The following is a 27,168-nucleotide window of genomic DNA, read 5'->3' on the forward strand; positions in this document are numbered from 1 at the left end:
CAAAAAACAGATTGTTTTTTCATCCGTACATTTCCGTTTTGAATATGAGTATGGTTTGGGTGATTCTGAGTAATTCCAGGAAAAGACGAGAAAAAGGCATTTGAGTGTTATCTAATCATCCTGAAATCAACGCTAGATTATCATTATTACATCTCCTCGTGCATACATGAAATGGCCCTCGTAGCACACCAGACCATTTCCAATGGAGTGCAATTTAGCTCCGCAAGGCAGTAGAGGCCGGTGTTGACCGTCTGCCAGCTCAGACAGGGTCTGAAGGGTCTGCAGCCATGAATTATGAATAGATATAGCGAATAAACGAAATAACGATCCCAAAAACGAGTTAACTCGTTGTTAGCGCTGAACGCATGGCGGGCAATAACGAGTTAACTTGTTCTTGGTGCAGATTGTTTTAAGGGGAAAAAAATGCAGCCTTTAATTTGGAGGGCAGAGAGCACATTAACCCTTTCACTACCACACTACAGAAGGTTAACCTTTCACTACAACACTACAGACGGTGTGGTAGTGAAAGGGTAAACCTTATGTAGTGTGGTAGTGAAAGGGTTAACCATCTGTAGTGTGGTAGTGAAAGGGTAAACCTGTATTGTGGTAGTGAAAGGGTAAACCTTCTGTAGTGTGGTAGTGAAAGGGTTAACCATCTGTAGTGCGGTAGTGAAAGCGTTAACCCTTTGTAGTGTGGTAGTTAAAGGGTTAAGCATTTGTAGTGTGGTAGTGAAAGGGTTAAAAACACCATGTTTGAGTGTTTCCCTCCAAATAAAGCCTTTTACAGTTGTGTCTGGACCTGGATTCTTGTTCGCCCGACCATAAACTAAAGATTTCCTTTGTTTTTTCATTCTTCTCAACTTCTTCCCAACCATAAGTTTTATTTAAACAATTGTTTGCCAAACATCCAACCTTGTCCAATAAAAAGGTGAGATTTTATTAATATCCACAGGAAATAACAATTTGGAGAAATAAAAAAAAAATAAAAACGAAAAAAACAACATGGCGTGGCATACCACTATACTGTCTTTCATCTTCTTTTAAACATGGAACGTAGAAAAAGATGCATGATATGCGACATCAACTGTAGTTACTGATTGCACCGTGTTGACTGCCAACCAGAATATCCCAAGTAAGAAAGGCAATAAGACACTGTCCCCATCAGTGAAGTAGGCTAGAGTTCATTTTACAAAAAAACAAACAGAAAAGGCCTGTCGGACCCGTAATTCCAGACAGAAATAGAGCAAAAAAAAAAAATTAAAGATATTTTCAGTAATTTACTGTCAAAAGATTTCCTTTTTGCTTTAAAATGGCAGACGCACAGCCATTTGCCCCTTTTTGAGAAAAAATTTCCACATTCTCTTATACTCCCATTTGTTCCCACGCCTCCATCCAGGGCAGTGGGTTATGCTTCTACAGAAGATAAAAAAAACAAAAAACTGACTGTTTCATACAGGACCACCACACCAGGAACACGCCTGGGTCCAGTGGGCAGGACCACCGCACCAGGAACAAGCCTGGTTCCAGTGGGCAGGACCACCGCACCAGGAACAAGCCTGGTTCCAGTGGGCAGGACCACCGCACCAGGAACAAGCCTGGGTCCAGTGGGCAGGTTTGGCAAGACGTTGGCTGAGGGAGAACAGGCTTCACTTCTGTTCAGGTCAATTCAGTTCAGTTTACCTAGCAGCTGGATTCTAACCACGGCCTTTGAAATGTTCAGGTCCTGTGATGTGTTAGAGGGGAACTTCCGTTCAGGCTGGCACAGGTGCGGGTGCAGAGAAAGGAAGTGAGAGGGGGGGGGGGGGGGGGCGTTTTCAGGGACGGACGGATCCCCTCAGGAGGAAGGGGCGGATCCCCTCAGGAGGAAGGGGCGGGGTCAGACGGAGCTGAGTTTCACCAGCCCTCGGACCGAGTCCTCGTGCAGCGAGTCCTGGCTGGCCGGGTCGTAGTAGCCCGCCTGCTGCATGGTGTGGCTGTGGCCCATGGGGCTGCCACAGGGGAGCATGCCCGGGGGCGAGGGGGCCTCCTCTGGGGTGAGGAAGTGGTGGTGGTGGTGTACCCCGGGGTCCTGGAGTGGATGGCTGTGCGGGTGGGCATGTCCGTGGACGGGCAGCATGTCAGGGGCCTCGTGGCAGCTCAGGTTGGGGGTGGAGGTGGGCGGCGTGGGCTGGCCAAGCGGGAGCGAGGTGCAGGGTCCTCCCAGGATGAGGGAGGCACGGCCCGGGAGGGGTCCTCCTCCGTCGTCGGGCGACGCCACTAGGATGCCCGTCTCGCCGCTCTGCTGCTGCTGCTGCTGCTGCTGCTGCTGGAGGAGGAGGGGCGCGGCGGCGGCCTGCAAAACGAATTTGGTGCTTTGAATGCACTGGTCTTGATCACACTGAGAGAGAAAGAGGAGGAGGAAGGAGGGGGGGAAAGAGGAGAAAGATGGATTGAAGGACGGAGAGAGGAAGCAGGAGAGTGGCATTGAACAAATGAGGGTAGAAGGGTGGTAGGGAAAGTATAGCGGAGGGGAACAGAATAGGAGACAGGTGGAGAAGAAATAAGAGAGGTGATTGAAGGGAGAGAGAAATAAGATGTTAGTGAACCGTGTCGGAATGCAGAGTCGCACCAGAAAAGCCCCCCGCCTGCTCGTTCGTCTGGCCCAGCGGAGACCGAGAGAGCACGTCAATAGAGTTGAAACACAGGGGCAATTAAGTCAGACTCACAACTATTGATTTCCGTCGGCTCAGCTTTGGAATGGAAACGGCACGTCTGTAAACGGAGCGGCGGGGTGACCGGGTTAGGACGGGGGGGGACTCGTCAATACCACGCATTATCTACAGGGAGATTAGCCTGATGATGCCATTAGGCAATCGGATAAATTGAGAGAATAAAAAGGACATCGACTCGATCGGTAGGGGCGACGACGAGGGAACCGCCGTTAGCCATGTGAAAAGAATACAATACTGGACAATTCCCTCTCCCCACCGTCTCCTTGGATCGGAGCCTCGCATCCTGTCCCATCCGTCACAGTCACACCAGCCTCAGAGATATGCATCTGAATGAAACAGAAGTTGCACTTAAGACAATAAAAGAGTTTATTCTCACTCTTATCGTGTGTCTTATCTCTTCCACCTGTCGAGTGGTTTATGAGGGAGCTTGGCTTATTTCCAAGTCAATGTCTGAAAAATAAACTTGACCTAAGCAGTGACACAAACCTTGTCCATGGCATTTACACAGATCCACATCCTGAAGGGGCCAGTCTTCAGGCTGCTCAGATGATGAGTGAGTGAGGTACAATAACACACATGCACCCAGGGCAGCCTAGTCTTACCTCCCCGTCAGATGTTTGGTATGAACTGGTTTGCATCCTACCTGAGCGACCACTCCTTTTCGGTCAGTTTGGGTGGACACTCGTCCCCTACAGCTAGTCTACCTTATGGGGTCCCCCAAGGTTCCATTCTGGCCCCCATACTCCATTTACATGCTCCCCCTAGCCAAAATCATCCAGAAACACATCTCATACCATTTTTATGCTGATGACTCTCAAAATGTACCTTACCATCAACCCCTCTGACACAGCTAACCTCCCTTAAAGACTGTCTCTGGGACATAAAAAGCTGGATGGCCCACAACTTCCTTCAGCTCAACGAGAACAAAACGGAGATCATTTTGTTCGCCCCCCCCCTCCTCCACCAAAACACTCTCCAATAGCCTAGGACAACTTTCCACCCACCTCAAGAGCCTGGGTGTAATCGACCCAGAGCTAAAATTCGATCAGCAGGTAAATGCCATAGTAAAATCCAGCTTTTTCCAACTCTGCAACATCACAAAAATCGGCATTAGTCAAGCAGCCATGTCCCGCCTTCAAATGGTCCATCACTCTGCAGCTAGGTTCCTTACCGGCACCAGAAAGAGAGAGAACACCACACCAGTTCTAGCCTCCCTACTGGCTCCCAGTCCCATATATACGTAGGATAAACTTCAAAATCCTCCTCCTGGGGCACTATCGGGTGCAGCGCACCTTTACATTAAAGAGCTCATAACCCCCTACTCAGCACCCAGGTCACTAAGATTCTCCTCCCCGCACCAGACTCAAAAAGAGAGGCAATCGCTCTTTCAAGGCCGTGGCCCCCAAGCTGTGGAACCAGCTACCTCTGGAGATCAGAACTGCCCCCTCGCTGGAGACATTTAAGCCCAGACTAAAAACACACTTTTACTCCATAGCCTTCAGTAAACCCTGATTTCCCCACACCCTAACTCACACACTCCCATGCTATTTATCCTGCCCCTTCCCCCTTGTATCTGTGCTTGTGTTCTATGGTCCCCTGTGCCGCATTGTCCTTTGTGTTCCATTAACCTGTAGGTTGCTTCATTGTACTATAGTAAATAAATAATGTCTAGTGTCCCACTATTGTCCTATGTGCTATATTGTACTTTGTCATTTGTTTTATGCTTTTGACTGTACAGCACTTGGCTTGTTGGCTCTTTTTAAATGTGCTTTATAAATAAATTACTTGAATTGATTTTTGGTATGGCAGCCTAGTCTTGCTCCCTGTCAATTCTTTGGTATGGCAGAGACAAGGGGCGGGCATTCAGATGAAGGAGGAAAAAGGGACACTGTTCTCCGTACGTTGCCACCTACTGTAGACCTAGAAACAAAGGAGCTTTTGAGGAACACTGTACATAGCATCCCCCCCGCCCCCGCCGCACAATAAGAGGAAGGGGAGGAATCGCCCCCTCTCTAAAAACATCCCTAACAAGACTGACTCAGCACGGTACAGCAATACAGGCAGAAATACAGACCGGCTGATATAAACCCAGACTTATCAACGGCCTAATCCTGGTGGATAACAAGCCACGCAGTATTGGGTCGACCCTCTCGTTGCCTTTTGGACTGGCCAGCGGTGACACAACAGGGGCAAGGTCTGCTTGAGAGAGGGGCCATCTTTCCACCACACTTAGAATTCGCTTAAATCATGACTTTGCCTGTTTACACAGAAAGCGGCCCACCACCATAATTGCAAACATTATCTTCACAATCATTATCGCTCATTAAGGGCCATCGTTTATTTGAATCCAGAGGATAAAACAGACTTCAGCTCGTTGCCTGGGATGTTGCAGAGCCGTCTCTGGCCAGGGCTGCCGCTACAGAAATGGGCTTTTCTACTACTACTGTTCTCCATGTAAATGGGGGGTTAGGGTGCCTGCAGGACAGGTGATGACTGGCTGGACCGTTTCTGCTGGTCTGAAAAAAACACCTCCGCTACCTGCTGGCCCCTGGGACCAAAGAGACAGAGACACAATTGACTGGATTTATATACGTAGGGTCCGGAGAGGACAGACAGATATTGTTGAGTGTTCCCTTAAACCTACGCCGTCTCCTGCTGTCCGTTAGGTTCACGTCTGGCGGAGAGGGAAATAAAGCAGACTTTCATACCTTTATATGTAGGTATTGTGTATTTCTATTTTATTTGTATTGTTTTGATAAAGATGTGCTCTTCTTCTTCACTCACAATGATGGAAATACAGACATGTAGTCAAGATTGAGGGGCACAAGAGATAAGTCTGTCCTCTGAGTCTTTATATATATATATATGTGCGTGTGTATGTGTATGTGTGTGTGTGTGTGTGTGTGTGTGTGCGCGTGACTGTGTGTGTGTGTGTGTATAAAATAAGGAAAGGAAAAGGCCAGGAAAGCTGTCCTGGCAGCTGGGAGGCAGCTCCCCGGGGCAACATGCTCCTGCCGGCCCAGACGGAGCCGTCCACCGAGCTGGGGAGTTGGCCACAGATGAGTTGAACCTCGACTGTAAACGCCTGCAAAGGCTTAGCAGCACCAGGGACACAGGAAGTAGGGTTGGATCTGCTCCAGAGAAACAGGAAACTACTCTACTTCTGTCCAGTATTTCTCACGTCACCAATGGTAGCCTACTTTTCCCCCTATTCAGCCGACAATGTCATGTGTTATTATGGAGCAACTACAAATGGAAAAAAAAACAGGCGACTAAATATTGATTCACTCTGGCCGTTGTGGTAAAAAGGGTGGGTTTGTCGTATCGGCACATGCCGCGCCACTCCACGCCGCACGGTGGAGGAACTGGGAGACGCGGGCAGGGAGCGGAGGAGGAACTAGGAGACGCGGGCAGGGAGCGGAGGAGGAACTAGGAGACGTGAGGCAGGGAGCGGAGGAGGAACTAGGAGACGCGGGCAGGGAGCGGAGGAGGAACTAGGAGACGTGAGGCAGGGAGCGGAGGAGGAACTAGGAGACGAGGGGCAGGGAGCGGATGAGGAACTAGGAGACGAGGGCAGGGAGCGGAGGAGGAACTAGGAGACGTGAGGCAGGGAGCGGAGGAGGAACTAGGAGACGAGGGCAGGGAGCGGAGGAGGAACTAGGAGACGTGAGGCAGGGAGCGGAGGAGGAACTAGGAGACGCGGGCAGGGAGCGGAGGAGGAACTAGGAGACGCGGGCAGGGAGCGGAGGAGGAACTAGGAGACGAGGGGCAGGGAGCGGAGGAGGAACTAGGAGACGCGGGCAGGGAGCGGAGGAGGAACTAGGAGACGCGGGCAGGGAGCGGAGGAGGAACTAGGAGACGAGGGGCAGGGAGCGGAGGAGGAACTAGGAGACGCGGGCAGGGAGCGGAGGAGGAACTAGGAGACGAGGGGCAGGGAGCGGAGGAGGAACTAGGAGACGAGGGGGCAGGGAGCGGAGGAGGAACTAGGAGACGAGGGGCAGGGAGCGGAGGAGGAACTAGGAGACGCGGGCAGGGAGCGGAGGAGGAACTAGGAGACGCGGGGCAGGGAGCGGAGGAGGAACTAGGAGACGAGGGGCAGGGAGCGGAGGAGGAACTAGGAGACGAGGGGCAGGGAGCGGAGGAGGAACTAGGAGACGAGGGGCAGGGAGCGGAGGAGGAACTAGGAGACGAGGGGCAGGGAGCGGAGGAGGAACTAGGAGACGAGGGGCAGGGAGCGGAGGAGGAACTAGGAGACGAGGGGCAGGGAGCGGATGAGGAACTAGGAGACGCGGGGCAGGGAGCGGAGGAGGAACTAGGAGACGAGGGGGCAGGGAGCGGAGGAGGAACTAGGAGACGAGGGGCAGGGAGCGGAGGAGGAACTAGGAGACGCGGGCAGGGAGCGGAGGAGGAACTAGGAGACGAGGGGCAGGGAGCGGAGGAGGAACTAGGAGACGAGGGGCAGGGAGCGGAGGAGGAACTAGGAGACGAGGGGCAGGGAGCGGAGGAGGAACTAGGAGACGAGGGGCAGGGAGCGGAGGAGGAACTAGGAGACGAGGGGCAGGGAGCGGAGGAGGAACTAGGAGACGAGGGCAGGGAGCGGAGGAGGAACTAGGAGACGAGGGGCAGGGAGCGGAGGAGGAACTAGGAGACGCGGGGCAGGGAGCGGAGGAGGAACTGGGAGACGTGAGGCAGGGAGCGGAGGAGGAACTAGGAGACGCGGGCAGGGAGCGGAGGAGGAACTAGGAGACGCGGGGCAGGGAGTGGAGGAGGAACTAGGAGACGTGAGGCAGGGAGCGGAGGAGGAACTAGGAGACGAGGGGCAGGGAGCGGAGGAGGAACTAGGAGACGCGGGCAGGGAGCGGAGGAGGAACTAGGAGACGGGGGCAGGGAGCGGAGGAGGAACTAGGAGACGTGAGGCAGGGAGCGGAGGAGGAACTAGGAGACGAGGGGCAGGGAGCGGAGGAGGAACTAGGAGACGCGGGGGCAGGGAGCGGAGGAGGAACTAGGAGACGCGGGCAGGGAGCGGAGGAGGAACTAGGAGACGGGGGCAGGGAGCGGAGGAGGAACTAGGAGACGTGGGCAGGGAGCGGAGGAGGAACTAGGAGACGCGGGCAGGGAGCGGAGGAGGAACTAGGAGACGCGGGCAGGGAGCGGAGGAGGAACTAGGAGACGCGGGCAGGGAGCGGAGGAGGAACTAGGAGACGTGAGGGCAGGGAGCGGAGGAGGAACTAGGAGACGAGGGGGCAGGGAGCGGAGGAGGAACTAGGAGACGTGGGGGCAGGGAGCGGAGGAGGAACTAGGAGACGAGGGGGCAGGGAGCGGAGGAGGAACTAGGAGACGCGGGCAGGGAGCGGAGGAGGAACTAGGAGACGGGGGGCAGGGAGCGGAGGAGGAACTAGGAGACGAGGGCAGGGAGCGGAGGAGGAACTAGGAGACGTGAGGCAGGGAGCGGAGGAGGAACTAGGAGACGTGAGGCAGGGAGCGGAGGAGGAACTAGGAGACGTGAGGCAGGGAGCGGAGGAGGAACTAGGAGACGCAGGGAGCGGAGGAGGAACTAGGAGACGCGGGGAGCGGAGGAGGAACTAGGAGACGCAGGCAGGGAGCGGAGGAGGAACTAGGAGACGTGAGGCAGGGAGCGGAGGAGGAACTAGGAGACGTGAGGCAGGGAGCGGAGGAGGAACTAGGAGACGCAGGGAGCGGAGGAGGAACTAGGAGACGCGGGGAGCGGAGGAGGAACTAGGAGACGCGGGGGCAGGGAGCGGAGGAGGAACTAGGAGACGCGGGCAGGGAGCGGAGGAGGAACTAGGAGACGCGGGGGCAGGGAGCGGAGGAGGAACTAGGAGACGTGGGCAGGGAGCGGAGGAGGAACTAGGAGACGCGGGCAGGGAGCGGAGGAGGAACTAGGAGACGCGGGGGCAGGGAGCGGAGGAGGAACTAGGAGACGAGGGGCAGGGAGCGGAGGAGGAACTAGGAGACGAGGGCAGGGAGCGGAGGAGGAACTAGGAGACGGGGGGGCAGGGAGCGGAGGAGGAACTAGGAGACGAGGGGGCAGGGAGCGGAGGAGGAACTAGGAGACGAGGGCAGGGAGCGGAGGAGGAACTAGGAGACGAGGGGGCAGGGAGCGGAGGAGGAACTAGGAGACGAGGGGCAGGGAGCGGAGGAGGAACTAGGAGACGAGGGGCAGGGAGCGGAGGAGGAACTGGGAGACGCGGGCAGGGAGCGGAGGAGGAACTAGGAGACGAGGGGGCAGGGAGCGGAGGAGGAACTAGGAGACGAGGGGCAGGGAGCGGAGGAGGAACTAGGAGACGAGGGGGCAGGGAGCGGAGGAGGAACTAGGAGACGAGGGGGCAGGGAGCGGAGGAGGAACTAGGAGACGCGGGCAGGGAGCGGAGGAGGAACTAGGAGACGAGGGGCAGGGAGCGGAGGAGGAACTAGGAGACGTGAGGCAGGGAGCGGAGGAGGAACTAGGAGACGGGGGGCAGGGAGCGGAGGAGGAACTAGGAGACGAAGGGGGCAGGGAGCGGAGGAGGAACTAGGAGACGTGAGGCAGGGAGCGGAGGAGGAACTAGGAGACGGGGGGCAGGGAGCGGAGGAGGAACTAGGAGACGTGAGGCAGGGAGCGGAGGAGGAACTAGGAGACGGGGGGGCAGGGAGCGGAGGAGGAACTAGGAGACGTGAGGCAGGGAGCGGAGGAGGAACTAGGAGACGGGGGGCAGGGAGCGGAGGAGGAACTAGGAGACGCGGGGGCAGGGAGCGGAGGAGGAACTAGGAGACGAGGGCAGGGAGCGGAGGAGGAACTAGGAGACGAGGGCAGGGAGCGGAGGAGGAACTAGGAGACGCAGGGGCAGGGAGCGGAGGAGGAACTAGGAGACGAGGGGCAGGGAGCGGAGGAGGAACTAGGAGACGAGGGGGCAGGGAGCGGAGGAGGAACTGGGAGACGAGGGCAGGGAGCGGAGGAGGAACTAGGAGACGAGGGGGCAGGGAGCGGAGGAGGAACTAGGAGACGAGGGGCAGGGAGCGGAGGAGGAACTGGGAGACGAGGGCAGGGAGCGGAGGAGGAACTAGGAGACGAGGGGGCAGGGAGCGGAGGAGGAACTAGGAGACGAGGGCAGGGAGCGGAGGAGGAACTAGGAGACGCGGGGGCAGGGAGCGGAGGAGGAACTAGGAGACGGGGGGGCAGGGAGCGGAGGAGGAACTAGGAGACGGGGGGCAGGGAGCGGAGGAGGAACTAGGAGACGAGGGGCAGGGAGCGGAGGAGGAACTAGGAGACGAGGGCAGGGAGCGGAGGAGGAACTGGGAGACGAGGGCAGGGAGCGGAGGAGGAACTAGGAGACGAGGGGCAGGGAGCGGAGGAGGAACTAGGAGACGAGGGCAGGGAGCGGAGGAGGAACTAGGAGACGAGGGGCAGGGAGCGGAGGAGGAACTAGGAGACGAGGGCAGGGAGCGGAGGAGGAACTGGGAGACGAGGGCAGGGAGCGGAGGAGGAACTAGGAGACGAGGGCAGGGAGCGGAGGAGGAACTAGGAGACGCGGGCAGGGAGCGGAGGAGGAACTAGGAGACGCGGGCAGGGAGCGGAGGAGGAACTAGGAGACGCGGGCAGGGAGCGGAGGAGGAACTAGGAGACGAGGGCAGGGAGCGGAGGAGGAACTAGGAGACGAGGGCAGGGAGCGGAGGAGGAACTAGGAGACGAGGGCAGGGAGCGGAGGAGGAACTAGGAGACGAGGGCAGGGAGCGGAGGAGGAACTAGGAGACGCGGGGCAGAGAGCGGAGGAGGAACTAGGAGACGCGGGGCAGGGAGCGGAGGAGGAACTAGGAGACGAGGGGCAGGGAGCGGATGAGGAACTAGGAGACGAGGGCAGGGAGCGGAGGAGGAACTAGGAGACGCAGGCAGGGAGCGGAGGAGGAACTAGGAGACGAGGGCAGGGAGCGGAGGAGGAACTAGGAGACGAGGGCAGGGAGCGGAGGAGGAACTAGGAGACGAGGGCAGGGAGCGGAGGAGGAACTAGGAGACGCAGGCAGGGAGCGGAGGAGGAACTAGGAGACGAGGGCAGGGAGCGGAGGAGGAACTAGGAGACGAGGGCAGGGAGCGGAGGAGGAACTAGGAGACGTGGGCAGGGAGCGGAGGAGGAACTAGGAGACGAGGGGGCAGGGAGCGGAGGAGGAACTAGGAGACGCGGGGCAGGGAGCGGAGGAGGAACTGGGAGACGAGGGCAGGGAGCGGAGGAGGAACTAGGAGACGTGAGGCAGGGAGCGGAGGAGGAACTAGGAGACGTGAGGCAGGGAGCGGAGGAGGAACTAGGAGACGTGGGGGCAGGGAGCGGAGGAGGAACTAGGAGACGAGGGGGCAGGGAGCGGAGGAGGAACTAGGAGACGTGAGGCAGGGAGCGGAGGAGGAACTAGGAGACGCGGGCAGGGAGCGGAGGAGGAACTAGGAGACGAGGGGCAGAGAGCGGAGGAGGAACTAGGAGACGCAGGCAGGGAGCGGAGGAGGAACTAGGAGACGCGGGGGCAGGGAGCGGAGGAGGAACTAGGAGACGCGGGCAGGGAGCGGAGGAGGAACTAGGAGACGGGGGGGCAGGGAGCGGAGGAGGAACTAGGAGACGAGGGGGCAGGGAGCGGAGGAGGAACTAGGAGACGAGGGCAGGGAGCGGAGGAGGAACTAGGAGACGAGGGGGCAGGGAGCGGAGGAGGAACTAGGAGACGAGGGGGCAGGGAGCGGAGGAGGAACTAGGAGACGAGGGGCAGGGAGCGGAGGAGGAACTAGGAGACGCGGGCAGGGAGCGGAGGAGGAACTAGGAGACGAGGGGCAGGGAGCGGAGGAGGAACTAGGAGACGAGGGCAGGGAGCGGAGGAGGAACTAGGAGACGAGGGCAGGGAGCGGAGGAGGAACTAGGAGACGCGGGGGCAGGGAGCGGAGGAGGAACTAGGAGACGAGGGGCAGGGAGCGGAGGAGGAACTAGGAGACGAGGGGGCAGGGAGCGGAGGAGGAACTGGGAGACGAGGGCAGGGAGCGGAGGAGGAACTAGGAGACGAGGGGGCAGGGAGCGGAGGAGGAACTAGGAGACGAGGGCAGGGAGCGGAGGAGGAACTAGGAGACGCGGGGGCAGGGAGCGGAGGAGGAACTAGGAGACGCAGGCAGGGAGCGGAGGAGGAACTAGGAGACGGGGGGCAGGGAGCGGAGGAGGAACTAGGAGACGAGGGGCAGGGAGCGGAGGAGGAACTAGGAGACGAGGGCAGGGAGCGGAGGAGGAACTGGGAGACGAGGGCAGGGAGCGGAGGAGGAACTAGGAGACGAGGGGCAGGGAGCGGAGGAGGAACTAGGAGACGAGGGCAGGGAGCGGAGGAGGAACTAGGAGACGAGGGGCAGGGAGCGGAGGAGGAACTGGGAGACGAGGGCAGGGAGCGGAGGAGGAACTAGGAGACGAGGGCAGGGAGCGGAGGAGGAACTAGGAGACGCGGGCAGGGAGCGGAGGAGGAACTAGGAGACGAGGGCAGGGAGCGGAGGAGGAACTAGGAGACGAGGGCAGGGAGCGGAGGAGGAACTAGGAGACGAGGGCAGGGAGCGGAGGAGGAACTAGGAGACGAGGGCAGGGAGCGGAGGAGGAACTAGGAGACGCGGGGCAGAGAGCGGAGGAGGAACTAGGAGACGCGGGGCAGGGAGCGGAGGAGGAACTAGGAGACGCGGGGGCAGGGAGCGGAGGAGGAACTAGGAGACGTGAGGCAGGGAGCGGAGGAGGAACTAGGAGACGAGGGCAGGGAGCGGAGGAGGAACTAGGAGACGCAGGCAGGGAGCGGAGGAGGAACTAGGAGACGAGGGCAGGGAGCGGAGGAGGAACTAGGAGACGAGGGCAGGGAGCGGAGGAGGAACTAGGAGACGTGGGCAGGGAGCGGAGGAGGAACTAGGAGACGAGGGGGCAGGGAGCGGAGGAGGAACTAGGAGACGCAGGCAGGGAGCGGAGGAGGAACTAGGAGACGCGGGGCAGGGAGCGGAGGAGGAACTAGGAGACGAGGGCAGGGAGCGGAGGAGGAACTAGGAGACGTGAGGCAGGGAGCGGAGGAGGAACTAGGAGACGTGAGGCAGGGAGCGGAGGAGGAACTAGGAGACGTGGGGGCAGGGAGCGGAGGAGGAACTAGGAGACGTGAGGCAGGGAGCGGAGGAGGAACTAGGAGACGCGGGGGCAGGGAGCGGAGGAGGAACTAGGAGACGCGGGCAGGGAGCGGAGGAGGAACTAGGAGACGAGGGGCAGAGAGCGGAGGAGGAACTAGGAGACGCAGGCAGGGAGCGGAGGAGGAACTAGGAGACGCGGGGGCAGGGAGCGGAGGAGGAACTAGGAGACGCGGGCAGGGAGCGGAGGAGGAACTAGGAGACGGGGGGGCAGGGAGCGGAGGAGGAACTAGGAGACGAGGGGGCAGGGAGCGGAGGAGGAACTAGGAGACGAGGGCAGGGAGCGGAGGAGGAACTAGGAGACGAGGGGGCAGGGAGCGGAGGAGGAACTAGGAGACGAGGGGGCAGGGAGCGGAGGAGGAACTAGGAGACGAGGGGCAGGGAGCGGAGGAGGAACTAGGAGACGCGGGCAGGGAGCGGAGGAGGAACTAGGAGACGAGGGGCAGGGAGCGGAGGAGGAACTAGGAGACGAGGGGCAGGGAGCGGAGGAGGAACTAGGAGACGCGGGCAGGGAGCGGAGGAGGAACTAGGAGACGGGGGGCAGGGAGCGGAGGAGGAACTAGGAGACGAAGGGGGCAGGGAGCGGAGGAGGAACTAGGAGACGTGAGGCAGGGAGCGGAGGAGGAACTAGGAGACGGGGGGGGCAGGGAGCGGAGGAGGAACTAGGAGACGTGAGGCAGGGAGCGGAGGAGGAACTAGGAGACGGGGGGGCAGGGAGCGGAGGAGGAACTAGGAGACGTGAGGCAGGGAGCGGAGGAGGAACTAGGAGACGGGGGGCAGGGAGCGGAGGAGGAACTAGGAGACGTGGGGGCAGGGAGCGGAGGAGGAACTAGGAGACGTGAGGCAGGGAGCGGAGGAGGAACTAGGAGACGTGGGCAGGGAGCGGAGGAGGAACTAGGAGACGTGGGGGCAGGGAGCGGAGGAGGAACTAGGAGACGCGGGCAGGGAGCGGAGGAGGAACTAGGAGACGGGGGGGCAGGGAGCGGAGGAGGAACTAGGAGACGAGGGGGCAGGGAGCGGAGGAGGAACTAGGAGACGAGGGCAGGGAGCGGAGGAGGAACTAGGAGACGAGGGGGCAGGGAGCGGAGGAGGAACTAGGAGACGAGGGGCAGGGAGCGGAGGAGGAACTGGGAGACGCGGGCAGGGAGCGGAGGAGGAACTAGGAGACGAGGGGGCAGGGAGCGGAGGAGGAACTAGGAGACGAGGGGCAGGGAGCGGAGGAGGAACTAGGAGACGAGGGGGCAGGGAGCGGAGGAGGAACTAGGAGACGAGGGGGCAGGGAGCGGAGGAGGAACTAGGAGACGAGGGGCAGGGAGCGGAGGAGGAACTAGGAGACGCGGGCAGGGAGCGGAGGAGGAACTAGGAGACGAGGGGCAGGGAGCGGAGGAGGAACTAGGAGACGAGGGGCAGGGAGCGGAGGAGGAACTAGGAGACGCAGGGGGCAGGGAGCGGAGGAGGAACTGGGAGACGGGGGGCAGGGAGCGGAGGAGGAACTAGGAGACGTGAGGCAGGGAGCGGAGGAGGAACTAGGAGACGTGAGGCAGGGAGCGGAGGAGGAACTAGGAGACGTGAGGCAGGGAGCGGAGGAGGAACTAGGAGACGGGGGGGCAGGGAGCGGAGGAGGAACTAGGAGACGAGGGGCAGGGAGCGGAGGAGGAACTAGGAGACGTGAGGCAGGGAGCGGAGGAGGAACTAGGAGACGGGGGGGCAGGGAGCGGAGGAGGAACTAGGAGACGTGAGGCAGGGAGCGGAGGAGGAACTAGGAGACGTGAGGCAGGGAGCGGAGGAGGAACTAGGAGACGGGGGGCAGGGAGCGGAGGAGGAACTAGGAGACGAAGGGGGCAGGGAGCGGAGGAGGAACTAGGAGACGTGAGGCAGTTAGCGGAGGAGGAACTAGGAGACGGGGGGCAGGGAGCGGAGGAGGAACTAGGAGACGTGAGGCAGGGAGCGGAGGAGGAACTAGGAGACGGGGGGGCAGGGAGCGGAGGAGGAACTAGGAGACGTGAGGCAGGGAGCGGAGGAGGAACTAGGAGACGGGGGGCAGGGAGCGGAGGAGGAACTAGGAGACGCGGGGCAGGGAGCGGAGGAGGAACTCATCACCACCTCCGTGTGGAAGGATCAAAGAGGAGCAACGTCAGGCTCTGCATCTGGTCCGTCATGTACACTAGCAACAAATACATGGAGCCCAGCTATTTATATAACAGGAAAAAGAAAGTCAAAGAAAGAGTGAAGCGAAGGAAGCATGGAAGATAACCACAGAAAACCACAGATAACGACACAGATCCATCTGGATTACACTGATGGCGAGTTGTGTGTACCGGGAGCTGCACTTCACACCATGACGACAGTGTCCCGTGACCCCCCCCACGACCCCCCTTCATCAGTCATCTGCCAGAGTGGAACGAGAACGCGTTCCGTTACAACGGTAACCACCGACTAGGCTTTCCCCCATATCAGCCTGTGCTTATCTAAAATAAATTTTTTAATTAAGTTATCAAAAACCACGTATCGTCCAAATCTACGGTGCCGTCGGCGGCGTCGTAGAAAATGCAAATATGCCGGGACGGATCTGGCTGTAATACGCTTCAATAAACACAGCCTTCCTGCACGGCGAGCAGCAAGTCAACGCCGCCACAATGTAAATAAATACACTGCGTTGTTTGGTCTGACTGATGTCCACGCTCTACAGACAGGATCAATCATCCCCTATGAGTTTCAATATCAGTCGTTCGCCAACCGCTAGGTCACCACAACTGTACAGAGAGCAGATGGGTGGCTATTTGTAAACATGCTAACGTGTGGGGAATGTGCGCCTGGCCCACGCGGCCGCCATAGAAACAGCCCGGTCGCTTTAAGGGCCCTGCAGACAGATGAGATTCATCTTTTAGGGACAACTCAGTGAGAGAGTCGAGACGTCAACGAGGATGAGAGGAGATCAAAAGAGACGTGTGTGTGTGGTGAGATGTGACACGTCTCCGTCATGAGGTCCGTGGCTCCTCTGGACAGAAACCACTTGTTGCCTTCGCTGGAGGAGCAGATCCAGGACAGTGAGTTCTCTTCACAACACTGGCGTCTCTCTCTCTCCCTCCCTCCCAGACTGGAGGCGATCGCTTGACATTTACAGCATCCGTTAATTTGTTTACAGACACAGGGTTTTTGTGTGTGACCCCTTGGAAAAGGTCTAGCTATTTATTATCTTCTCTCTCTCTCTCAACTATTCACCCATCAATCTGTGTCTAGAATGTCAAAACCTCCTAGCACAAGATTTAGGTTGTCAGCATGGCGTGCCTGCTTGATGAGAGGGTGAGAAGACACACACACACACACACATCACAGATGTCAACTGGTGAGAGAAGGGTGATTGTTGACAAGAGAACAAGTGATAGCGGGGGAGCGAAGAGTCACACAGCTCAGCCTGTAATAACACAACATACATCACACACACAAACACACAAACACACACAGCACTCCTGCCCACACTGCCCCTGACCTAATTCCCAGATAAGGTGGGAGTGTTACGTGTGATTGAAAAAAAAAAAAGAACATCACCGACTCACCATTTGGAATCGTGAGCAATTTGATTTGCTCCAATCTAAGAGAATAACAATGACTAACTGGATCTACACATCCTTAGATCTGGGTGGAGACACAGAGGGGAGGGGGTTGAAAGAGGAGGGATGCTGTTTGGTGACAGACAAGAAGGACATACAGTGGATAGCATGAAAAAAAAAAGAGGGACACAGATGCACCGGGAGAAAGAGACATACAGTACAGACAGAGAAAAAGAGAGAGAGAGAGAGGGACTGAAAGAGAGCAAGAGCGACGCTCAGATAGACGGATAACAAGCGTGTTGCTTTTGGAGCATAGAGTTCATTACTGTGAGGCTATTCAGCACCGGCTGCTCACCTCTGAGGCCAGATATACTAGGCCAGGCCCTAAAACCAAATGTTGACTATTGCAATCACAAACCCAAAGTAATACAAGCTGTGACGTCTACAGCTGTAACTCCTAAGGGATGGACATGGGACAAAGTTCATCTGCCTTGGCTTGTTTGTTTGGCAATGAAAGACTTGGCACTGGAAGAAAAGACAACAGTCTGTGTATGTGGCTGGTATGAGAGATATCTCTCTCTCTTGCGTCAACAAAGTATTAATATCCTGACCACTGTTTACTAAACTCTTTGGTCTCTAAGACAGAAGACAGTGATGTCAGTGATGGGTGATGTCAGGGTCTTACCATATGGCTCTGCTGGGACTGGGTGGCCCCGTACATAGTGATGCCATTGGTCGGCGGTGCCGGATGTGGCGCGTCTGATTGGACAAAGCCCCGTCTGTCAACAAGACTAAAGGGGGAGGGATAGGAGAAAAGGTGTGAAGTCATTCATTCACAGATAATATCATGCAGTCCCACAGTATGGTAGCATCATGAGACATGATTATACACAGACATTGATGATTCAAGAGCAGAATGACAAACTCATAATTCACAAAGTACAATAAATGTACAGGAAATAAAATAAAAAGTAATCTAGCCTATCTTAGCACAAATTAATGGGAGTGGATACAGAACACTAGCCTAGTGGTTGGCCAAACACATCTCTCCAGGAGCTTTTAAGCTAGGCTAGTGGTCCACATCCACTTCCATTAATTTGTGCTAATCTTTATTTGCCATAATGTTGGCGTGTTCCTTTAAGTCTTGGTGACATTAGCGCTGATACACAACTTTAAGCGCTTAAGATTGTGGCATTCATGATACAAAGACAGTAGGACCTCACAGGATACTGCAAAACATACAGTAGACTGTACACACAACTCACGCACAACAAACAGTCAGTACTTAACACATTAATTGCCAAAAATGAGAATTCTAATTTCTGTGCCCCAACTGTTCAGTGCCATAAACGAAGATTCTCGTTTCCGAGTAGTTTTTCCTTTTTTTCTCTCGATTTGAATACCCTATTCCAGTGGTTCTCAACCTTTTTACACCAAGTACCACCTGAGAACGTAGCTGGCTCTCCAAGTACCACCATAATGACCGACGTTAAAATACAGTCTATTAAGCTATGCACAGTTCACCAGGATTTATTTTGTTGCAAAGACTTAATTTCCTGCATTCTGGTGCAGGAATTTTTTAAATGTTACCCTTTAAATGCCAGTGTTTGTGATGGGCATCACAAATTATTGAAAAAAAAAGAAAAAAAAGGTAAATATCTTCAATAAATCAAATGCAAAGTGGATTTTTCTAAATTGTCCTCTTCAAAAACGCCATAAAAATATTATATGCTGAATTTTTTTTCCACCTTTTCCATGCCGTCAACTATGCCCGATCCGTATGTTATGGTCGTTTATGCCGTCGACCAAATGGGGATTGGATCTACCAGATGGGGATCAAGAAATTGGAATATTGTTTTTGGATTACTCCCGGCCGAAGGTAAGGGCAATTTGACGTCAATTCTAGCTTGATCCTGGAATGCTTTCATAGCGATCGGGCTGATACGTTTTTAGTGTTCAATGCGAATGCCGTTACTGACGATCGAATAGTCAAAAACGACCCCCCCCCCCCATGCATTCGTGATGGAACATAATACATATAATGTGGATTTGAATCCGGAACAATAGCGAGTTCAGGCGAGGAACGCTAGCGTCTACAATGTAATCGGCGTGTAGGGCTATAACTCAGCTTTTCATGAATTACGGTAGACCACTCTAAAACCATACTTATATTCACCACGGTATAACACGGGAACATATGGATGGAAAAATTATTTGACCGGAAGAAACCCAGTGTCAAATGACTATAGTACTGTATCCATAGCTAGCTATAATATAGAATATGGTTATAGCTCTACAAACCTAGGTGACCGATTACATGGGGTTAATGGCTGGCATGAGGCGATAACTTCCCTGAAGAGGCATGGCACTCAACGTGTTAATGTACGTTCATTTTTTACATTAGTTTTGCATATTGTATATTGTATCGGCTTTTGATGTTTTATGAAGCACAATCTCAGGAGGCTCATACAGAACCAAGCATTTCACTCAAATGTACATGTACCGTATATGTGACAAATAAAACAAAACATGGGACACAATGAAGTTGCAGCTGTTGATCTCTAGGATCATAGGTAATAGTGTTTTACAGTATGACCATCTGTAGGTAATATACCACTACAGTGCTTCGACCTCTACACTACCCATAACCCAGCTGCTCCAGTGCTTAGACCTCTACACTAACCAGCCGCACTACAGTACATTTCTTTCAGGTTTGTGACACGATGTGTCCAACATGCAGCGATAACACATAAAATAGCTATGGCCTTTGTCAGCTTTTAATAGTAGGCAATAGCCAATGAATGATGGTAATGGAGTGATTAGCGTAGTATCAGTGACAGTGTGACACCAATAACCACACTGCTGAAATAGATAGCCTGCAGTGTGTGTGTGTGTGTGTGTGTGTGTGTGTGTGTGTGTGTGTGTGTGAATTGACACCCTATCTAAACCTCGTACTGTACATAGAGAAAATACACATACACACATGATACACACACACTACTTGGTAATCAACCAGGTCATGAAAGACCAGTGGAGTGAATAATTTTTGTTCCATCATTAATGCTGGACACACCTGGTTAGGCAACAACCTGCAGAGCTCACAGCTGTCTGTGTGTGTGTGTGCGTGCGTGCGTCAGTGTGTGTGTGCGTCTGTGTGTGCATGCATATCTTTGAGTTAACCAAACTTGATAACAGCCATTCATTACCAAGATAAATGTTGATCTGAAATAAAGCAGCCCCCACACACACCCGGAGGCCTGTGGCAGTGTGAGCAGTGTAATCAGTAGAAGAGAGGCTGCTGACAGCAAGTCTCGAGTGGATGAGGGGGGTGTCAGAACCAGTAGAATCATACAGCATGGAGAAGTCCTGCAGAAGACTACAGCCATGGTCCTTACACTGTCAACGCCACTGGGAATTCACAGTGTCCACACAGAGAGGCGCCCAGAAGGTCACCGGTTCGATCCCCAGGCTCAGGATACGGGCAGGAAAGGTGAATGAATAACATTCTCCTGTCCTGCCTCAACGACACCCACTGTTGAAGTGCCCTTGAGCAAGGCACCTTAGGCCATAGACGCTTATTATTAACATTTGTTAAAGAGCCTAAGTAGGAGAATGGGTCGTGGTGGGAGGCAAGAAGACAACGGAGGAATGAATTCCTTGATTCCGTAAAGTTTGACTCGGCTATAGAATTGGAATCGGATTTTTTAAAGGAAAACATTCATCACAATTTTTTTAAACAAAGCTGCCGGTCTTTTCCATTGCATAGTACCTACTCGACTCTACTCTACTCGCTTTAGGTACCTGGTACATCGTTCGTTTTCCAATGCAGGTAGTATTCCGTTTCATCTCCGCGTGGGGAGGCGGGGCCACTGGCGTACAGCATGAGAGCTCTGTGAGCATAGCTATGTCCGTGAGGGCTTGGAGCAAGCCAGAGTAAACACAGTTTCAATCAATCAATCAATAACAACATTAACCAGACTCTAGTTGTGTCTATTCTGCTAACGTTAACGTTACCTCTCGCGTCTATCCTACTAGCGTTAACGTTACCTCTCGTGTCTATTCTGCTACCGTTAACATTACCTCTCGTTGTGTCTATCGTACTAGCGTTAACGTTACCTCTCGTGTCTATTCTACTAACGTTAGCATTAGGTAATAACCGGTTTAAAATGGATGATGATGATTACCTCACGTTGTGTCTATTCTACTAGCATTAACGTTACTAGTACAAACAATCAATAGCGAGTTATATTGATCACGCTATGTATGCTAGTAGCCACAATGCTAACTCTTATAATGGTAAAACGCAATCACATTACATTTACATTTACATTTAGTCATTTAGCTGACGCTTTTATCCAAAGCGACTTACAAGTTCTGTGCGACAAGACAGCAAGAAGGGTATAACTCTATCAGCTGAGTAACAATGTTCATCAAAGTGTTGCGTGTTACAGTGTAGGTTAGTTTATTAGGACAAGTGCATGACAGTAAGGTTAGTCGGGGTTAGATCTTTTTTTTTTTTATCATTTCAGATAATGGTTGAAGAAGTGAGTCTTTAGTCGACGGCGAAAGATTGGACGGGATTCGGCTGTCCTAACTGGGATGGGTAGTTCATTCCACCATTGTGGGGCAAGGACTGAGAATAGGCAGCTTCTCTTTGATGACCCTCCGGGAGCTTGGATAGGAGTAGATCTGAGGCGGCCAGTAGATGCAGAGCGTAGGGGTCTTGAGGGTGTGTAGTTAGCACGTAAGCTAACAACAAGCTTAACAAATCAGCTATCTTTTTGTGAGACTAAACTCTCCGCTCTTGGTGGTAAATTGTGTTGATGTTGGTTTTGTTTCATCAATAAATGAGGCAGAATACACAGTGAATGTATCCTTTTTTGTTTATTGCACTTGTTTCTGCTGCAAACAAATAATGAAATCCTACGCGAGGCTAAATAAAGATGGCGTGTTGTGTTTTGTGCAGGACGCTCCAACGTGTGACGCTTCTCTCTTCTGACCAATCAGTGGTCTGCAGTGTTTCACGTCACTTTTCTGGTATCGCTTCTACTCGCTTGGAACCTCGACAAAGCAGGTACTAAAAAAGTACCCAAAAAGTACCCGGTACCAGGTACTTTTGGAAATGGAAAACCGAAAAGGCAGAGTAGAGTAGAGTAGGTACTATGCAGTGGAAAAGGGGCATTAGAGGCCAACAATAGAGACTGTGATTGTACTGTGCAGCTCCCAGGTGAGAATGTGTGTCATTGTATTGTATATTCCTCTTTTACTTACTTTTTTTTTACTGTATGAAGCACAACCAAGGGCTCATACACAACCAAGCATTTCACCGTAAAGTACATGTATTTTATTGTGACAACTAATAAACAAACTTGAAAACCGTTTAAAAACCCACTTTTATTCCCTAGCCTTAGATTAATCCTGATTCTCCCACACCCTAACCCACTCACTCCCATGCAATTTTACCCTGCCCCCTCCCTCTTGTATCTCTTCTTGTGCTCCTCTGTCCCTGGTGTGCTATACTGTACTTTGTGCTCCCCTTTCCGCTTGTCCTATTTTTTTAATGTACTGTCCTGTCCTGTTGTGCCTTTTTGGATTTGTGTATTTTATAGGACATTGATTTTATGCTTTGACTGTACTGTCAGCACTTTGGTTGGCTCTCGAGCTTTTAAATGTGCTCTATAAATAGATTACTTGACTTGAAAACTTTTAACTTGTGAAGATGGGAGATACTGTACTGCTGAATGAGAATGGACGTTAATTCCCAGCAAATCAACTCTGGGTAAATAAAGATTAAAGGGGAACTACACCGAATTTAAGAATCCATACATGTTGTCCCTCTGGTCTAAGACCGTCCAAAAGTATTAGTGAGAACAAAACAACTCGATCCCTAATCCCAAAAATAGAACTCAAAACTGGTGTCATCAAGCTCAAAGTCTGGATCTGCTCCATAGAAAATGTATTGTGAGATGGTAACGGTGATACTGAGAGCACCCATACATTGTCTGTTTCGGAAGTGAAAACACTACCATAGAATAAAACTCATTTGAGTATAAAAACTGTGGGTCCACAAAGATTGTGCGGGTCCACAAAATCAGTCTCCCATTCATTGTCTATGGAGCAGCTCCAGACTTTATACCTGATCACACGTTTGAGTCTTACCTCTCTGGGTTCTGGCTTTGGGAGAGAGTAGCTCATGTTCACAGATATTGATTGAACCTTCCTGGATCATGGAAATAACATATTTGAATTCGTAATTCGGATGATGTTTCCTTAACACTTTGAGTGCCAGCGACGAGATATCTCGTTAGTTCATGCCAACCGCTGAGTGCCAGCCAACGAGATCTCGTTTTTAATCGTTATTTTTTTTATTAGCTATTTCCATTCATATTTCATCAATCTAGCCTCACGTTACCAGTGGGGATCTGTCTGAACTCGAATAGGGAAAATACCGCCCCCTATCATCTCCCGGATGGTAATGCACGCATTGGAATGGACTCAATGAAAATGGATGAGAAAAGAAAAATCCGGAATCCACATTTTACTTCTCAGGCAAGTAACCCGAGCCGATCGGACTCATTGTGGTCCCTCAGAACAGCTTGGAATATATTTTTCCAGTACCCAGCGCTGGATCAATAAACGCGATCGATATTTGGAATGGCGATCAGGAATTGGAATAATCTTTTTGGAGAACATCTGATCTGAGGTAAGGAATCTATTTGACCAGTATTGGGATTATCAGAGCTATTTTCACGTATATATCAGCGTGTGCCATATGTGTGTATGTGTGTGTGCGATCAGGAAATAAGAGAATCGATTTTTCAGCCCGCTTCTATAGCGTGCATAAGTACACATATACTATCGATAATCTAGCGTTTATTTGAAAACGATTCATAAATAGGCCGAAAAATGACAACGTGTTTTGTGTATTCCACTAAAGAGCGATTATCACAGAATCTTCTGAAATCTTCTGGAAGTTTCAAGAAACAAGCGTTTTTCAAAATGGTATAAAACGGAAATGAACCGATTAAAAAACAATCCGTTTCGACAATGTTGACTGCAAACAAGTCATTGATAAGCGACGGCCATATTAGACACATAGCCATAATTTAAGATATAGTATATGCGTTCGCAAATATGAGAGCTCTATCATTGAAGTGGGTGGCGGCATTCAACGGGGTAAATAGGATACGGAGGCCGGCACTGAAAGTGTTAAGAAAAAAACTAAAGCAGAAAACTACAAAAAGGAACAAATCTACAAAAGAAAGGATGACTGTGTGCTTTGGTTGGAATGAGTGACATGTAGGTTGATTGACAGGAAGGTGTGTTGAGGGGAGGCTGTACTGGGAAGAAGACTGTGTTGTTTGCATTGTTCCTGTGTTGAGGTGAGGTATTCTGTCCTCATCAGTGGACCCAGCTGCAGAAAGCCTGCTGCCACACAGACAGACAGACAGACAGACAGACAGACAGACAGACAGACAGACAGACAGACAGACAGACAGACAGACAGACAGACACAAACACACATACAGACCAGCGTTTCCGTTAGCCGGTAATTACCGGTATTTGACCGGCAAAATCTGGTGAAGTCCGACATATCTAATCTCTCTGGTCATAATGTCCGGTGAAAATAATTCCCTCTAAACACAATTAGATTATTTGAATTGTATTAAAATAGGCTAAAATTAAATAGCCTATGCGATGAACGAAACAATCATTACATTTGTTGTTGCTTCACCAAGCAGCCGGTCAATGACATCCTGTGTCAGCGAGCTGGCAGCTGATATATTTACGTGAAGCATGGCTTGGCAGGGTGCAGTACTCCAATTCAGCCATTGGCAATTCAGCTGTTGGGTGGGGGCGCTGCTGACACCGCTGCTCTGCTCTGTCTGCTCTGCTCCATGCTTCACGTAAATATATCAGCTGCCAGCTCGCTGACACAGGATGTCATTGACCGGCTGCTTGGTGAAGCAACGACAAATGTAATGATTGTTTCGTTCATCGCATAGGCTATTTAATTTTAGCCTATTTTAATACAATTCAAATAATCAAATTGTGCTTAGAGGGAATTATTTTCACCGGACATTATGAGCAGCAGCACCAAGTCGTTGGGAGGTGGAGATATACATCACGGCGCAAACCCACGATAATGTTGCCGTCTCTCTGCCAAATTTCTCAGTTCTTCGCTTGATATAATTAATACAAATGTCCAATATAACGGAATTCGTTAGCTCATAAAAATGTGATTATAACAGACTGCTGTTTATTAAGGTGGGCAGACTGCCCACCGACACCTCAAGTCGGCAGCAGCACGCAGTCTCGAGGGACTTATTTTATTTGGAATATATTAATGACTGTATATACGCAAAAGTAGTCTAGTTTTAAGTTAAAATATTATAAATGCCTTGATGATGTCATTCTTTATATAGGCCTATCAATTGTTTTTAAGCTCAATAAACTCTGACCGGAATTGATCCCATTTGACCGGTAGATTGAAATCTACCGGACACTCAGACCTGCAAAAAAAAATTCTAACGAAAACCCTGATACAGACACACACACAGAGACACACACACTTCCTCGTGTGACACTCTCCCGGGACCTAAAATGGGAGCTGAACATCATCGCTCTCAATAAAAAGGCCCGGAAGAGGATGTACTTCCTACGTCAGCTGAGGAAGTTCAGGCTGCCGAGGACCATGATGGTCCAGTTTTACACTGCCATCATCCAGTCCATCCTCACCCTCTCCATCATCACCTGGTTCCCTGCAGCCACGGTCAGAGACAAGGCCAAGCTGCAGCGGGTGATCCGATCAGCGGAGAGGGTGATCGGCTGCCCCCTTCCCTCCCTCGAGTCCCTACATTCCACCAGGGCCTTGAGGAGGGGGAGGAAGATCATGGCAGAACCCGCCCACCCGGGTCACAACCTCTTCAACATGCTCCCCCACGGCAGGCGGCTACGGCTGCCCAAGACACTAAAGTCCCGCCACAGACTGAGTTTCTTCCCCTCAGCAGCTCGCCTGGTAAACGAGTCAGGTGTCCCCCTGCTCCCCCCCTCCCCCCTCTATGGCGAGCTGCTAGGGCTGGACTTCTGGACTTGAACTTTGTGTTGCACTGTATCCATGTCCCCAACCACCGCACTTTCACAGTCTTATTGTTGTCTCACTGTTCTGTCCTGTCTTGCACTTTAGTTAAAATTATTTATTTACTGTTGTATTGTTCTTAATTGTGAAAAAAGTATGCACTGTAATGTCAAAACACGTTCCATTTTGTACCTGTATGAAATGGCGAATAAAGTAATCTGAATCTGAATCTGAAACACATACAGACAGACAGACAGACAGACACAAACACACATACAGACACACACACAGAGACACACACACAGACACACATACAGACAGACAGACAGACAGACAGACAGACAGACAGACAGACAGACAGACAGACAGACAGACAGACAGACAGACAGACAGACAGACAGACAGACAGACAGACACACACACACACCACCTGTGTGCGGAGGAAGATTTCCCTCAGCCAGGCACTGGAGTCACCATTAGCACAGAGTAATGCTGTTGTGATGGCCAGAACACAGCGCAGACAAATACTGGAAAACACTGCAGCTAAAAGCCTCCATACTCTGTGTGTGGGCGTGTACTCCATCTACCAACAGCTCTGTGTGCGACAGCTCTGTGTGTGTGTGTGTGTGTGTGTGTGTGTACTCCATCTACCAACTTCACTGTGTGTGTGTACTTTATCTACCAACAGCTCTGTGTGAGCACACTGTGTACCTAATGTGACAATATGAAATGGTGTGCATGTGTGTGTACTTCATCTAAGAGTAAGTGTGTGTGTGACACTGCGTGCTGTTGTGTACTTCATATAATAGCAAGTGTGTGAGTATATTGAATACAATATAGTGTGTCTGTGTGTACTTCATCTAAGAACAACGTGTGTGTGTGCCTGCACACTGTGTACTTCACCTGTGAGCATTCGAGTGGGTGTTGACCGTGAGATTGCATATTTGTGTGTGTACACATGATCTAAATTCTAAAAGTAACTGCCTGGGAGTGTTTCATGCGAGATTGTATGTGTGTGCGTATGTATGTGTGTGTGTGTGAGTACACACTTGATTCTGTCTTTCTTCCTCGAAGTACTTCAGCAGTAAGAATAAGAGAGACACACACACACACACACACACACACACACAAGTACTTCAGCAGTAAGAAGAATAGATTAGAGACACACACGCACACACAAGTACTTCAGCAGTAAGAAGAGACACACACGCAGACACACACCCACACACAAGTACTTCAGCAGTAAAGTGAGTGTGTTCCAGGCTAACGGCTCTGTGCTGACGTGAGCTACGTGACAACGTCTTACACTGCGACAGTGAGAGTGTTGTCTTGTCAGAGAGGAAAGAGTGTCCACCTATGATAACAGATACTAAGTATCTAGGGCCAGTGGCACACATACTAAGTATCTAGGGGGGCCAGTGGAACACATACTAAGTATCTAGGGCCAGTGGAACACATACTAAGTATCTAGGGCCAGTGGAACACATACTAAGTATCTAGAGCCAGTGGAACACATACTAAGTATCTAGAGCCAGTGGAACACATACTAAGTATCTAGGGCCAGTGGAACACATACTAAGTATCTAGAGCCAGTGGAACACATACTAAGTATCTAGAGCCAGTGGAACACATACTAAGTATTTAGGGCCAGTGGAACACATA

The 27,168-nt window shown here is 52.5% G+C and overlaps 1 protein-coding gene across 3 annotated transcripts in view; it reads right to left on the reverse strand.

Moving 5' to 3' along the window:
* Positions 1–919: 919 nt before the first annotated feature.
* Positions 920–27,168, reverse strand: part of LOC311224961 (palmitoyltransferase ZDHHC14-like) — a 149,817-nt gene continuing 123,568 nt past the window's right edge. For 2 of the 3 annotated variants that reach the window (XM_084310125.1, XM_084310126.1), the window contains exons 9-10: positions 17,113–17,218; positions 920–2,377 (exon numbers count right to left, since the gene is read on the reverse strand). In XM_084310125.1, the coding sequence (XP_084166251.1) occupies positions 1,877–2,377; positions 17,113–17,218 (607 nt within the window). In that variant the 3' untranslated portion in view covers positions 920–1,876. The remainder of the gene's footprint in view (positions 2,378–17,112; positions 17,219–27,168) is intronic. The other variant, XM_084310127.1, reaches the window with a different exon arrangement.

The sequence above is a fragment of the Notolepis coatsorum genome, assembly GCF_963971535.1.
Source record: "Notolepis coatsorum genome assembly, chromosome: 3".
NCBI lineage: Eukaryota > Metazoa > Chordata > Actinopteri > Aulopiformes > Paralepididae > Notolepis > Notolepis coatsorum.